The 16,829-nt window shown below is 31.9% G+C and overlaps 1 protein-coding gene across 2 annotated transcripts; it reads right to left on the bottom strand.

The window, feature by feature from the left end:
* Positions 1–7,546: 7,546 nt before the first annotated feature.
* On the bottom strand, positions 7,547–12,448 carry LOC132921254 (protein krueppel-like). Of its 2 annotated transcripts, none has more exons than XM_060984175.1 (2): positions 11,821–12,448; positions 7,547–9,841 (listed from the first exon to the last, which is right to left on the bottom strand). In XM_060984175.1, exons 1-2 carry the CDS (start codon positions 11,921–11,923, stop codon positions 8,706–8,708), a joined length of 1,239 nt encoding a protein of 412 aa, XP_060840158.1. In that variant the 5' UTR covers positions 11,924–12,448; the 3' UTR covers positions 7,547–8,705. The 2 variants fall into 2 exon arrangements, with proteins under 2 accessions (XP_060840158.1, XP_060840157.1); XM_060984174.1 differs by having other exon boundaries at positions 7,547–9,844; positions 11,821–12,447.
* Positions 12,449–16,829: the final 4,381 nt, after the last annotated feature.

Below are 16,829 nucleotides of genomic sequence, written 5' to 3'. Positions count from 1 at the left end.
ATAATACTAAGAAAACCGTTGCCCGGAATCCGTGGTGTTTAAAAAACAACAGATCAATAAAGAGTGGAAGTTTTTCGTTTTTCGTTTTTTTTTTTTTTTACTTCTCTTTTCCCGCACCCACTTCCTTCCCCACCTCATCATCACGGATCTTCGTCGCGCGTCGACTCTGCTGCTGCTGCTGCTGCTGCTGCTTGGCTGTTACTACTCCTCGTATTCTCTCTCCCGGTCGTTTGTTTAATAAGAAAAGTTCGTAATTTCCGCGCGATTGTGTGTGTCCTTCCGCGAGCTGTTACTATAGTAACGTCGGTGGATTCACCCTTTTATATTTCCTTCTCTTTTTTCGCTTACCCTCTCACTCTCTTTTATTATTATTATTATTTTTTTTTACACACGGCCTTGTGCGCCTCTGTACACGCCGAGGAGTCTAAAAACCGCGCTCGTGAGGGTGGTGATAGGCAGCGTGTGGGTGAAGCCTACCCGAGAGTGAGAGAGAGCGAGAGAGAGGAAAAAAAGGGTGACCGGACCCAAATGTAGCTAAAAAAAATTATGCGATCGATAACTACTGTTGTTTTTATATATAACCCTCTTTTTTTCCCTTGTAATTTATAATTATTGTCTTTTTCTTTCCGACTGTTCGAAAAAAAAAAGTACGGAAATTTAAACGGTAATTTATGAACAATGGGGGGCTCTTTGATAAACGTATGGCGTGGCACACACGCGATCAAAAAACTATACGTTTTAATAATTAGTTTTCTATACATCATATAGGTATATATTATAAATATATTAGGTAAACTTCTGCTAAATAACTGTTTATGCTAGTTATTATCATTGTTATGTTATGGCGATGTCCATACTCTTATTCGTCGAATCGCTTCAGATTATATCAATAATATATTATAATGTGTAAAATCGATCGTACTCATTTATATTATATCGTATATAGTTGATCGTACTGTGTACACTATTTTGGGCAAGCACATTGTCTATATGTATATATATTGACAAAACTGCGGATGATCCCTCCATAATGGACGATAAGTATTGAAAGAAAAAAAGAGCAAATTACCACGTACGTTTCGTATTTGATTTTCTAATCGTTTACTAAACCAAACTAAATCGACCGATTGGCGTAAATGGCAGAATAATTTTTTTGATTTATTTATTTAAGATACTGCCAATACGTAATCTTTTATACTGCACCGAGGAAAGTTAAATTAGTGTTTATTATGATTGAAGACTTTTTTAACATAAATATTATTGAATGATGACAGCCACCTGTTATAAAATGTTAGGTATATTAGAGGTATTATATTTTTATAGAATTTAATGTGTGCTTTTGTTTTTCCGACGAATGTTATACTACAATAACAATATATTATATTTGTTACGGTTGTAAAAACTTTTTAACAATAGCAGAACGACCATAATGGCATAATGTATGAAAATATGATATTATGCGTATAGGTACACTTATAACGATTGACGATGACGATGAATGAAACAAAGTATAATATTATATATATATACGCGAGACCGTATTCGTATATACCGCCGCACCGCTCGACATAATAATAATAATGTACAGACGTGCGGTATACGTAATATTATATATACGTATATATGATGATATATGAAACACTCGTATAGATGGTTGTGGGGAGAGGCGCATCGTTTATGCACCCACAGGCCAGTTGTCGAGGGGTAAGCTCTTAAAGCATGCGACGGTGGTGGCAGCCACACATATATATATATAGTGCATTTTTTTATACGTATGCATCGTGTATATATATATATATGTGTATAAACTCCAAACAGTTCGACCACAGTCGGTTGCGTCCAGTCGATTAACGCCGCACTCGTATATAATATATTATTATTATTATTACACCGAACAAACAGTCGGTTAATCAATTGTAATTTTATTCGTTTCCTTCCAATGCAATAATTACATGACTGCAGTAATAATATTATAAAGGATCAGTTCGCCCATAAATGTTTACGCAAAAAAAAAAACATAAATAACTACACGAACGTATTACGTGCACAATAGTATACAATAATATACATTAAAGTATATGGATCTTAAAAATATCTAATACACCTATTTATACGACGAGTTCACGGGCGTCAAAAAGTTCAATTTAATTTTAGAGGGGGGGGATAAAAAATACTCCATGTTTAAGCTAAGTAAGAGTTTTATGTTGTTTATACCATTATGAATTTATGTTAGGTATAGAATGTTTCTATTGTTATATCCATAAAACTAAATTTGTTTTAATGAGTACAGTAAAAAAAAAATAGTGAATAAAATATGATCAAAGGTATTTATCATTTGCTATTGGTAAAAATTAGAATTGCAAATGTCTTCGCTCTATTTCAAACTTAATATTTATATTTATATTGACATCCTGAATGAAACCATTTTACTTGTACAAGTTTACCCTTTTACGACGAACGTTCATCAAATTATAATAGTTATCATATTATTTTCCAAAGAGTCGGAGGCAAGTTTCCCGTCTTACCATCATTACGCTCAAATGTGAGCCCACGGACGAGTGTACAAAGTGATGTCGCGGAGCACGTTGATTGATGTTCATAATATTGTTGTAGACATACAATATGGAGTAAATACACAAAATATTATTACAGTATATCATATATATATATTATAGTTTATATGTTTATTATATATGTATTTGTATTGTGTGTGCTATAAATACACTACCCTTGTTGTACATGTGTCTATTGTGTGTTTTGTTTTATTGCAAAACTTGAATCGTATATAATAATAATATATATTCTATAAGATGGTTTGACAATAATATGGTCGAATAAACATTTTGAAGTACATTCGATAAGAATTAACAGTACTCGTATCGAGGTCTTTCCTTTGTTCGTCGAAAAAAGCAACTGTCCAAATATAGTATACATAAAACATAACCCATACATACATATATATATATTATTATCGGTTATGAATTTTAACAAAAAAACTAAACCCTATTTAGCCTTTTTTCGAAGTATATATAGCAGCGGCGGCACGGCGGTCCGTCTATATTATTTTTGGAATTGTATATGCGCGTAAAAAAAAAAATAAAAATGTTTTCATCAGAAAAAACGGGTTCTCGTTTTATATGTACAGTTAGGTTTTTTTTACGTATTTTTTTACACCAGTTTCGCTATACCACCCACCTTTTTACCCCGAGGTCTCGTTTCCCGGGGCGGGGGAAACAATTCAGCACATGGCCCACTTCAGAGCCATCAGAGACAACAGACATTATACGTTTCCTGGTTGGGAATAGAAAAAAAATATAGAATTTTTGTTGATAAAACCCCTTTATTACTCTTTCAATTGTCGTGTGCCCACCTCGCGGATCACAATGCATTTCACATTTCAGGAAACGGGTTTTAACAAAAAAAAAAAAAAAAATTCGCTATTCGCTATTCGCTCTATTCCCCAAAACGATATAAAGGGGTTGATTAACTCCGGTTAATCCGCAACAAAGGATTGCTACTATACCAGTGAATACCTAGTTTTTTTTATTTTTTGGCGCATAACGTGTCACCACTGCATATAGTACGTCGGCACCGGCGGAGTTTCCTCAGTCGTGAAATGGTTACAAATCATTTAGGAGATTACGCCGTTTCCCTATATAATATTATTATATATACCTGTGTGTGTGTGTGTGTGTGCGCGCGCGCGCGCGCGCGTGTGCGTATAAAAGAAGGGACACGCGCGAGCGATAATATATATATTTAAACGTATATACGGAAACGTCGGTCACAATCATTTTTCAGCCGTTTTTCATTTTTGGCTCACTAGGTATGCTTTATAGGATAGTCACCCTTTTTTTTATACATACGAACCGCAAAATATATTGCGTTTTAAACTTCTCATTTAGTTCAAAATAAACCCGAAATAAAATTGTATTGTGACGTGCGTTTATAGATCGTGTGTGTAATAAATATTGGATTTTGTTTAACGACGAGAATTTATCAATAAATCATTAAATTACAAATAATTTCTAGTCGTATTATTTTAATATATACATTGAATATTACACACATATACTTACCAATAAATATCGCATTAAAGTCGCCACGTGAAACTTTGTAGTATATCGATTATTATTTACTGAAGTTTAATTTTCCAGATTTATGTTTTGAGTGCACGCACGCATTACTGCAGTGCTCCAAAAATTTGAAGGGCTCTATATCCTAAATTGTTTTTTAAACCTGAGAATCTACATAATGAGAAAAGTTGAAATATTTTGAAATTTAATCTTCACGATGGCTGTTATATATTTAAGGAAGTATATTATATAAAAAGCTGTATTCGACCTTTATTTTTACGTCTTTGTTGGCTTCATTATACAGAGACCAATATAATAATAAGCTGCATCACAAGCTATTATATGAACTCAATTTTATTTCGCATCGGACCTTTAAATTCTACTGTAGATACCTATACTAGAATCAATTACGTGGTTTTCTTTTTCCGGTAGAATATTATTATTTTTTACTGTCCGTGAATAAGTTATATCTATGTTTATAGTGCGAGGTGCATCAAAAATAAATTATAAAAAAGCACCTATTATGAGAGAAAACTGCATCACATTTTCAACTATATTATGGTATAATTACTCCTTTCTAAAAAATAGTTGAGAATAAAATTATATTTTATAGTTCTTATAACTATGATTTTAGCTTACCTGCGATAAAACGTGGGGCCGGACGACATCGAATCTTTGCGGGTATCGTATTTTCCGATGGTGCTCGGATACAGCTTTCCGGCGGAGATGTTTTCCATTACGATGTGGCAGCGTAGGCGTTGTTTATCTTTCCGTTTCGCCGTGAATGCGTGGCCGGCACGAGGACAACGCGTGTAGTTCTGCCATAGGACGTGTCTAGACAGAATCACCTGTTTCCCTTATGTATAATAATAAATTATATTTGTATATATACCCTGTAGTTGTATAGCCGTTGAGTTCAAGTCGTACCGAATGGCGACTTGACGTTCTCGTCGTTCGAGTGGAAAATGCAATTGAAAAAAAAAAACCTTTTGCACTGCAGAATTATCGTCGTTGTCCACGTAAAACCTACAATACCTAACTGCAGAAATCGATTTAATATAAATATTATTATACAACCGGGGGCGTTATTTTCAAAATGAAAGGGTGTGCATTTGCATTTCGTTCATCATCACGTTCTTTATATTTCACAGTTTTTGTTTAATAAATTATAATTCTCTTTAGTTGTTTAACGATGAAACAATGAACAATATAATTTTATAAATACTATTTTTAACATTAACTAGGTGTTTTAAATTGTCTTCTGAATTTATATCTACACAATCTGTAGGCTTTATTGTAAGGTGCAGTATAAACTTAACGGATATATGCACTTGTAAAATATATAAAATACTAATAAGTCACTTTACTGCATTAGCAATTACGTATGAAAAAAAACCAATCTAATTTCAAGTAAAAAAAAAAAAAAATCTGCCAGATACTAAAAAAAGCTTATTATAACTTGTACTTTTATAACTATTATAACTTTGTAAATGTACCGAATATTTTCTATAGTAAAAAAATAAATATAAATAAATACAAACAAAAATATAAATGCTACTTATGCTGCCGATTGCTTCCTACTCGACATAATATAGATATGTTTTGCTTTTATTTTTCTATTTATATAATTATATTTTATTTACAATAAAAAATCCGCGTCGAGTAGTCATCCACGCAATTACATTATTTTTATTTAATATTATATTTATTATTATCAAATAGGCTATATAGACTAAACATACAATAGATTATATAACTCGCCTATGCCCTATAGTTTATCTAAAATGTATGCCATTAACTTGGAAATGAAAATAGATCATAATTTACAAATGGTACATAGGCACTTAATATAATTTATTTTTGTATAGGTACAAATTTTTAGTTTAAAATATAGTATGCTAAGCCCTCTCAAGTCGCTCTAACATAAAGTCTATTTGTTTAGTTGTAAAAAATCCTTACAATGTTTACATTAAACCTGTGATTAATCATTTTTTATTGAATATTATACATGAAATATTAAAAATATTTTTGCATTATTTACGTATTTATATTTATTCCCACTTGTATTTAAAAAAAAAACGATCAATTATTACAATTAATAAAATATTGAGATATTTAATAATATTTTTTAAGCGTTTAAAGTACCTATTTTGAGAGCAGCTCTAATTAGAGCTCTATACATTGTATTGTATCGTAGGTATTATCACTATATTTGCTTCATCTAAGTCGTTTATCTAACCTGCAATTTGCGGTTTATGAATGAGAATTATTAATAACGTGACATCACATAGAAAAAAAATTAATAGTTTATAATCGAGTGTACACGGTGTACCTAAATATTTTAATGAAATTTTGTTTAATCAATATCAGTTTTTTCGATTTGCATTCTAATTTTTAAAATATTTCATTTCTGCACCTGCGATTTTACATCTTGCAATCGAGAGACGTACATAATGCAAGGTGTCCTCCACACAGTGTTTTCTTTTATTAATTTTAAAATGTTAACTAAAATATATTTTTAAATAAAAATAAAAAAATCATTTTTAAAGAACTGTTTATCGTTTTTTAGCAGATGCGGAGATATTTTTGAAATTTGAACAAGCTTCCGACCATATACCTACGTAGTTATATAATAATTGTGTGGTTCAGATAATCGGTGTTGTTATACATATATAATTACATAATTATAAACGATGAAAATTTGAACAAGAGAATGAGAATAATAATGAGATAAAACTTCATATAGTTTTGGTAGATTATATGCGTTTAATAATCATTGTAACATTACACCGTCAATCAGAATCCATTAGTAAAAAATTATAATAATTATAATAATTTTAAATACACGCCAAAAAGCAATAATTATTTCACTCGGTATACGCCAATAAAGACGCATTATTGATTACCTGATACTCATTTATTGCAATAAAAATTAATTTTAAAAATTTTTTATTAATTATTTTGAAGAATCATTTTTTAAACAAAAAAAAAACAATTTAAACATTTTTATGGAATACTTTACTTATGTATTTTACACAACCAATTCTCGGTCGGTATACATTTGTACCTGCTGTGAAAAGGTCATCTACTCCTCTCGCAAACAACCCCAACATAACGGGATTCTTTTTCTTCTTTTTTTATTATTAATTTGGCAAAGAAACCGTTCTTTACGAGGGGTTTTATTCGGTTTGTTTGAACCCTCAAGTATTATTTTTTTATTTTTCATTATTTTTTCGCAACGCATTAACCCATTTTTGTGAGATTTCTCTCCATTTTCCATTAAAATGAAAAAAAAAAAGAACAAGGGCCTTCAAAAGGAAACACACATGCCCGTATAACTAATGCTGATATAACGGCAGATTTTTGTAAAAAAAAAAATAAGAACAGCAAACAAACGAAGAAATTCGAGAATTTCACCAGTTACAGGAATAGGCCGATTGGAAGGTAAACATAAATTCAAAACAGTGATATATTTTTTTTAAAGACTTGAGCACATTTATTCAGACCATAACTCAAAATGCTTTAACAATATAATATACCTAAATAATAAGTTTATAAATGGCACAATGATTAATGACAATCCAATATTGTTGATAGTAATAGTATAATTAATAATAATGAGTAAATAATCCTCCCATTTCAAAAATTCATTTTTCTAATAGTTGTATGTTACAAAGAAAAAATATGTTGAAATATTTTACAACAGTTAAAATAGAAAATGGGAAACAAAACAAATACCAACTGGCTATATTATTAATAAATAATAAAATAATTACTTAATGAGCCAACATTTGTTTCCAATGTTATCCTTCACAAAATTCAGTCTTAATTTTACAATAATTTGTACAACATGTTAATATTATGATAGGTAAACGAATAAATAATATTATATATATATATATATCAATACATTATAATATTGTTACAGGAATAAAAAAAATTGACAAAAAAATAATAAATATAAAAACAAATATAATATCACATACGCACTTGTACTTTACATACGAATAACGAAATGGGAATGTCACGAAAGTTAAAACAAAAATATTGAGTAATAGTATTTAATGTATTGATTACATGTTTTTTTTTTTTTTTACGAATGGCAGACAATTTTTATGTACATACAAATTCCATATCCGGACTTAGCGGCCCGTCGTTTCCCTTATTATCATAAATAATACAACTAGCACCGACTCAAATTGTTTGCCTATTTATAATGAAAAGGTTAGGGGACAACTTAGCGGTATTAAAATTCTGAATAAAAAAATGTTATACATAATACATATAATAATCGATTATAACTTAAAGTAACTGTACATTTTTTGTATAATATGTATTGCACAATAATTTTGATTAACGTCAAAAAAAAAAAACAAATTATTATTTTTTAAAAAACTTTTTGATATTAATGAGAAAAAATTGAGCTTATGACTATGGTGACATGACTACATATCCACAAAAAAAAAAAAAATATTAATAATTGTTAATTGTAATTCAAAGTGGTGATTTTTGGCTGATGGACATAAAATAAACATATTGTATATACAATATGTGTAGTTATATTGTTTATTTTCGCTATTTGATTGTTTTTTTTTTTCATTACTTTCCTGAAATTTATAATAATAAAAGCTATTTACACGTGAGATCCATGGCGACGTCGACGATCATCTTGTTATCGGATTTGACGGAAAGGTCTTCGGGTTCGGTCTGTTCCGGCGACTCGAACTTGACGAAGGGTTCGCCGCTCCGTTCGGGCGATTGAAACCGCGCGATGAACTGTAGATAGTGATACGGTTCGATGGACGGGGCCGTGGGCGGCGAGACGGCTCGCGGTTGACTTTGCTGCGCGTACACCGCCTGTGGTTGGGGCGGCGGCGAAGACCAGCATTTTTTGTTGGGCACGGACGGCGGTGGAGACGACGACGGCGGCGGCGGCGGCGAACCGTGCGTGGCCGGTGTCCACGGCGGTACCGAAGTACACGGATCGGTGGTCGGCGTCACGGTGGAGGCGGCGCCGCGGCACCGCTTTTTCACGACTCCGCGGGGCTTGCTGTTCTCCTTGTGCTGTCGCTTGTGGTCTTTTAGCTCGGAGGCCGTTTCGAAGAACGCGACACAGTACTCGCACGGGTAGGTCGTCTCGCCGGTGTGGGTCTTGAGATGTCTGCGCAAGTTGGCCACCTGCACGAAAAACCTATTGCAGTGCGGACACCAAAACGGCTTTTCGCCGGTGTGCAGTCTGACGTGGGTCTTGAGATGATGGTCGCGGGTGAAACACTTGTTACACACGGAACACACGAACGGTTTTTCGCCGGTGTGCGTGCGCTCGTGGTTCTGAAGCACATGCTTGTAGCCGAACTCTTTGCCGCAAACCGTGCACTTGAACGGCCGCGTTTGGCGCGGGCGCGACGAGGACGGCGGGTTGGACGAGGACGCTGACGACGCCACGGAAGACGTCTCGTCGTCGCCGCCGCCACCGCCGCCGCCGTTGCTGGTCGGGGCTATTGCTGGCGGTTGGTTGTTGTTACGCTGGTCCAGCCATTCGGGATGTAAGTCGAACACTTGATGCATGATCTGCATGAGGACTGCGTCTGTTGCCGAGATGGTGCCCGTCTCCCGCTGATCGCGGGCGATGGAGAACTGTAGACGGCTATAACTTTTGAGAAACAGCGTACGTAATTCGTTTTCGTCTCTGGGCACTTCGCGGATTTTGTATCGTTCGAGAATTGCGTTCAGCGCGAAATGTACCCAATAATCACCTACATTTACTGCTAAAAACAAAAAACAAAACGGAACAATTAATTATACTGCCGATAATATTTTATTTACACGATTGAGATAGAGGGACACCATAATCTTTTTCTAAATTATTTTTTATCAACTAATTAGGTAAACGTTTTTATAAAGAACTTATTATTATATGGCTAGAAAATAGTTATATGCCTGATCAAGTAAGCTAAAAACTACAAAAAAAAAACGATCGATCGTTCGTTATAAAAACAATGGTTGAAGAAAATCGAATAAAAATTGTCAAATATGATATTATAGTATTTGTACAATATTCATAAGTATCCAAACATAATACAATTAATTTATTCATTTTCCAAACCATAGTGTTATTTACAGTTTTAAATAACCAGGAACGAAATTTGAGTTATATAAATATTTATGACAAATATAATATTAATAGGTAATTAATTTATATTTATTGTAGTAGATTAAATTCATTATTTTCTTGAGCATAATTAATAGAAAAATAATATAGTTATTGTTTGCCAAAGAGTAGTAATATCATGATGAAGTGCTCACTATTTACCTATATAAAAATTAACCCTTTTTTTAGATAATTACGTAATTCATAAAAATAATACCTAATTTATTCAATAACAGTATATACAATAATATGACTAAAAAGGACTTGATAATTTTAAATGTATATCAAAATTTCTATTTAGGTATTATTTCGATACAAACATTAATTATTGGTAAAATTATTAATTAGTGTATTTCTTTAATAAAATTAACAATATTATCATGGATAATAAATGTAAAATCATATCAACCAATTCATTTTATATAACATTCAACAGTAGATTACCTACGAAATAATTTATCAATTAAAATTATTACTTATCAATTTAAGTTTTTATTGCATAATCGACGATTAATGAATAATAATTTTTAAACAACTACCATGTTATTAATACTATTTCGAAATTCGATAATCTTGGTTTACTTTATTAAACATATTTACATATCTACCTAGGTCAACACAGATTTGATTGAGAAACGTTACACGTGTTTAATATTTAATTTAACATTGGTACAAGTTATTACTTCATACTTAATAGTTACCTATTAGTTATTACTTATTAGTTATAATACACATGACATTTTTATTTTTTAACGTTGTTTATAATCGATTAGTTGTATAATTTGTATACATAATTAAACATAAACTAAACATAATATTATTTTCATAGATAAAAAGCCTTAAGCCGGTACATTCATATTTAATAAATAAAACTAGTATTCTTAGTGTAACGACATAATTGGCCATTACAGCTAAGAAGTAATGAAATCAAATATAAAAATATATGGCTTTCTAATCCTTGTAATAATAATACAATTACAGTTAAAATTATCGTTTTAACACGATTTTTGAACAGAAATATATTCAACATTTGTCTAATAGATTTTTGGTAAAATACAAAACAAAAGCTGTCAATCGATTCATTAAGTGTATGTTAAAGTTTAAACATTATTACATAACGACCATAATATTAATAGGTGTCGAGAGCATCCGATAAATCTGATAATATACTTTGGGTTTTTCGAAAATATTTTTAGTTTATCGTCGTCGGAGAAAATTAAGCAAACCCCTTTTGCGACGCTATTGTTTTTAGGTCGTCAATCGCAGTACCTTTATCAATAACGTAAACAATACTAAAATATTTATATTACGTTAACCTTGTCGTCGGACCTTTGGACTACAATATTTCGTGGCAGCGCGCACAAACTTGTGCGCCGGTGTGTCACATTGGCGCGACAATTTAAACATAAAACGTTTTAAACGAGAAAATAGGTACGATCTACCAAGCACAACGCATACCATTTCACGAATCAACCGAATTCCGTTCGATCGGAATCGCAACAACTACGATAGGTATATCTCCTCATAGTGTAATTACAATACGGAACTACAATATTATTAACGTTACGTAATAAAAATAATAATAATAAATACCCTTCATGTCCATTTCTTCGACGTGTTCGGACTTGAAAGGCTCCGAAGAGTCGAGGTTGTTGGTCCCCAATACGTGCGCCATCGGACTTTCATAGGACACCATGTAAATGTGCGTTAAAAACGGCTGGTCAAAAACCCGACAATACGATATAATATCGTATAGTATTAATAATATATAATATTACGTACAATTGTATTATTACGACGATGACGATAATAATAATAATAATAATAATAATAACAACAATTACGATAATATACAGTAATAATAATATACGACAAATTATCGCGTGCAATAAATGTCGTTTATCGAAATAAAAGTACGGCCGGTGCGTGCGACCGGCGAGTCGCGGGACTGATCGGCGAACGAGAGACAGTGCGAGTGGAGTGCAAGCAGTGCAACTGTGCAAGTCGAAGTTCGGCCGGCGTGGCGCGGCGTGTGATCAATTTATATTCTCGACGGGAGGAACGACGACGACGACGACGATGATAACGACGACTGCGGCGTTTAAAGGTTATTCTTTCTCAAGTGTTTATTTATTTTTTTTTTGTCACGACGGTAGCGGAGAAGAAATGTGCGCACGGCCGACGCGTACGGATGGCACTGCGATAATATTATTATTTTTGCCGGATTTTCGGAAACCGGCTCGGCGGCTCGCGGCTCGTCCAACGGTGGGCGGGCGGGCGCGAGGGGTCCGGTGGCCCCGCCTAATTCGTTCCCACCACCGGCGGACTCCCGCAAATGGGGTGGAAGTACGGAACGGACGGTCGCGGCAACGGCCGATTGCTGTTGATTGCCGCCGCCGCTGTATGTCGTCGCGTCGGTGGTAGAATATTTTACGATATACCTACTCTAATGAGTAATAATGAACTAATATTAATTATCGTTTACCGGCGGCGTTTGAAATGTTCGAATTGAACTGATAAACGTCTCGTCGAGTTCAGAATTTTTTTTTCGGCCTGTTGTTTACATTGTTTTTCAGCAGCCTACAGGTGTGTGTGTGACGTGTGTGTTGCATATATGCCGACTATGTATAAAGAATGCACTAATAGGATACCTATATAGGTACTTTGCCACTTAGGCGTGACTGCAACAATTTATGAACATATCACTCTATATGCGGAAAAATTAGGTCCGTAGATAATATCGTTTTTACACCGTACTTATATATTTTTAATCCACCGAGGTTCGATGCAAAATGTATTCAAATGCACAATGAACAATCAATCGTCAAACGCATTAAACTCGCACGTCGAGTAATAAATTGTAGTTTACCGGTATATGCACATAACATACGTACAAAAGAGCAATTTATACATTAATTATTGCTAACTCTTTTTATGAAATGTCTTTATTATATAGGTATAACATTTAATAAAAAATATCTTATTTTTGTCAAAAAAAATCTTCTTTACATATTATAGGCATACAATAGTTTTCTGTAAATAAGTTTTCCAAATATAAACGTTTTAATCTGCAGTACAGTCCCGCGTAACTTGAGCTTCGCGGACTTGTTCGCTAGGTCCTATTATATACATTATATATAAGTATGTCATATATTATATTATTATATTAAAGAGATCAATGAAATAAAAATTTGTTTTTTTGTGATTCCGAAATCCAAAATCATCGGTATTGTCGTATTGATACTAATCCACAGTTTATAAATGTCTATCCATATTAATGCTGTTAAATAAAAGTACGGAACACCATTCTCTTCGCTACAATAATAACCTAAATTACAACTGCTGGGTATCTATTTTGTGTAGTTAGTTTATTGCTCTGTAGCCTACCAATAGAATAATATAATTAAATAACTACATTATGGTACAGATATAGTGTGTTTATGGACAGGACGAAAAGAAGAATTTTTTGAAAAAAAAACACCATTATTGAGTAGCAAATAATAAGTGTCTCTAACAATAATTTACTTAGGTATCTTACTACCTTAAGTAACCTTTCAAGAGAAATATAAATGAAAAAAAAAGAATCGAAAACGCGTCTGACAAGTGTCGTCTGGAACGGCCGGAAACGACTTACAGAAACCGAGCGTATTGTATAATTCGGCAAAATACAATTGACATCTGAATTTATTTATTTATATAAACACTATAACGAAGTGTTTTCTTTTTTATATACCTAACAAATGCTATTTATGTATAATTGTCGTATATGTATAGTAAATAAACCTAAATGAAACTCGTAGATTAACAGTACCTAGGTACTTAGTAGTAACTAACTTAAATGGTAACATGGATAATGTGAATTAACTGAACACCATACGCGGTACATACAGCTAAAAGGTGGTGTACTGGCGTATATGGTATATACAATATTGAAGTCAATAGGTTTATATTATGTTTAAAATAAATTATGTAGAAACTTATACTTTTTTGAAAATTATTGTAACGTTAGTAATTGCGCTTCGTAAAATCTATTTGGAGGATATCCCGAATCGATTTAAATGATATCTCTTGTTCTCGGTATAAATTTATAATATGATAATTATTATTGATGGACTATATAACTGATGGGTACTTAACTTATTTTGGTTAATCATCGTAATCTATTACCAAAATAACAACAATTATAGGTAATTTATAATGTCCTAGGTTATGTAATATGTAATATATTATTATTATTATAGTTAACAACAACAAAAGATAAAAATACACTATTGACTTTGAAAATACAATTAAATTTAATAGAATTTTTTTTTATAGTTTTTCAAAGTGCTTGGATTATTTAGGTGAATAAATTTTAAAAAGAAATATTTAATACATAACTGTTGCTCTCGTTAGTATTTGATAAATTTTCTGAAGACAATTCTTTCGTAATATTTTTTAGGTTTAGGTACATTTTTTTCTATTTATCAATGTCCGAATACTTTGATATGGGTTATAAAAAACCGATTCGCTATTATTTGTTGCACAATTAAGTTGAAACGTAGAATTTTGCGAACAAAAGGAATATAACTGTAAATCGTAATGGTTATTCTTATTATTGGTTTTTATTTTTTGTGAGACGACGTTTTATATACGAAATACCTAATTCCAATGGTTCATTACCTAAGCCATCTCCGCAGGAAGTAAGTGAAAACTCAAGGAAAGAAGTAGGTAAAAAAAAGGTCGTTGCCAATTTCATTGACCATGTTTACGAAAGAATATAAATCGAGACCACACAACGTACCACAAGAAGAGTCATCGTTGCTTTGTGTTAATAATAATAATAATAATAAAAAAGATCTCTTTTTGCCGTGCAAAAAGGAAAACAGACACACACGCGATACGGTTCGTTTTTATAGACATGACAACGGGTGTTGGGCGTTAGCGTCGTAATAATAATATCGGTAACGTTGTGTAAACAATATTATATACCAGCACACGTATATATATTATTATGGTTTCGTATAAAAACTATTATACTATAAATGGGTCTAAAGTTCTTGATTATTTTTTTTTTTACAAATTTTGTGTTCCTAGTATTAATATTTTTGTACGTGTTCAGTAGTATAAATTACTATTTACTGGTATATATTGATTCCAATCGGAGAATAACAAAAAACAAAACATTTTAATTACCTGCCTAACCCAAGGCAATTGCGATATAAACCATTATTATGTATTAAATATTGTAGAGTGCATGCTATGTAGTATGTATAATATATACTAGGTATACAAATATGTATTATGTTGTTTACTGCTTTAAAGGACTATACTCAATAACAATGTTATATGGATGCATTATGTATAAAATAAATATAATATAAGTGAACCTATATGTTATAAAAACGTTTAAATTGACTAATAAGTGTACTTTTATATGTTGTGAATTTGCGATATACAGTTTCATATTTTTATATCCAGACCCATTATTGTAAACGATTATAAACTTTCATATCGTTTGGCCGTGTGTATACCTATAACGATTAGAGTTAATCGCCATATTATATCAACAGTAATCACACGCCATGAAAGAGAGCGGTTAACAAATATTATTCTACATTTTTGTGATAAAAGTCGCGCAGTCGTAAATGTTAACATATTAATTGACCGTACGGCGGGAGATGTACGCAGACAATATAAACCAATCGATTAAAACTTAAATTTCCATAATAAAAAATACTTCTGTACCTATAAATGTATCGTTGGACTAGAATTCATTAAACGCCTAAAAAATTAAAATATTAAATCTATGATTTTTTATAGAAATCTTAATCTGCATACTTATATTATTATTATTATTAAAAATTGTATTTACCACCAAACATGTGGTACAAATCGTCAACATTGTATAAACAATTTTTAATACTATGCATTAAAAATTCGTATAACCAATAAATAATACGCCGTTAAAATTAAAAAAAAACAACTGAATAAATATTTTCTCTAAAAAATAAAAACTTTTGAATTTTATTTATAATTAAGATATATGAACTACCCACATTTTATGTATCTCTACCTAAAAAAAAAAATCATTTACAACGAACCTATAACAACATGTAAATTCAATTTTATAAATTCGAGCCTAATTTAGTATTTAAGACTATTGACAATATCGTCATCGATTTCAGTCTCGTAATCACATGCAGTCACGAGTAATTGTTTATTATTATTATTTATTATGCACCCATAATATAAACTTTATATAGTACAGCCGTTTAATGATAATGAACAGGATAACCCGATAACGATACGTTATACTTATAATAATTATTCCGACGTTTCACGTATATTATACATGTACTCACGTATTAATATTATATAAGTACATACGCGATACGCCTTGTGAATTATTAGGTACACCGCTATACAGTATAGTATACTATACTGAGTATACAACATAATATCTACTACGTGGTTCTAGAACTATAATAGGTGTCATGACAATAATATTATAATATATTTTTATACGTTTTAATCTTATTAATTATCTGTGTGCTGACTGTAATATACCGTTACGACCGTCGTCAATTAACTGTCTTGATATTATACATTTTACATAATAA

This window comes from Rhopalosiphum padi, chromosome 2 (genome assembly GCF_020882245.1).
Source record: "Rhopalosiphum padi isolate XX-2018 chromosome 2, ASM2088224v1, whole genome shotgun sequence".
In the NCBI taxonomy this organism is placed as follows: Eukaryota; Metazoa; Arthropoda; class Insecta; order Hemiptera; family Aphididae; genus Rhopalosiphum; species Rhopalosiphum padi.
Note: the sequence above shows the minus strand (reverse complement) of the source record. Positions and strands in the feature narration are given on the sequence as shown.

What these genes read in the sequence shown, in the direction of transcription:
- LOC132921254 (XM_060984174.1), bottom strand. Translation starts at nt 11,923, where the DNA reads ATGGTGTCCTATGAAAGTCCGATGGCGCACGTATTGGGGACCAACAAC. An exon ending in CGAAGAAATGGACATGAAGG is followed by an intron (nt 9,845 to 11,820) that starts GTATTTATTATT and finishes TTTTGTTTTTAG; the next exon opens with CAGTAAATGTAGGTGATTAT.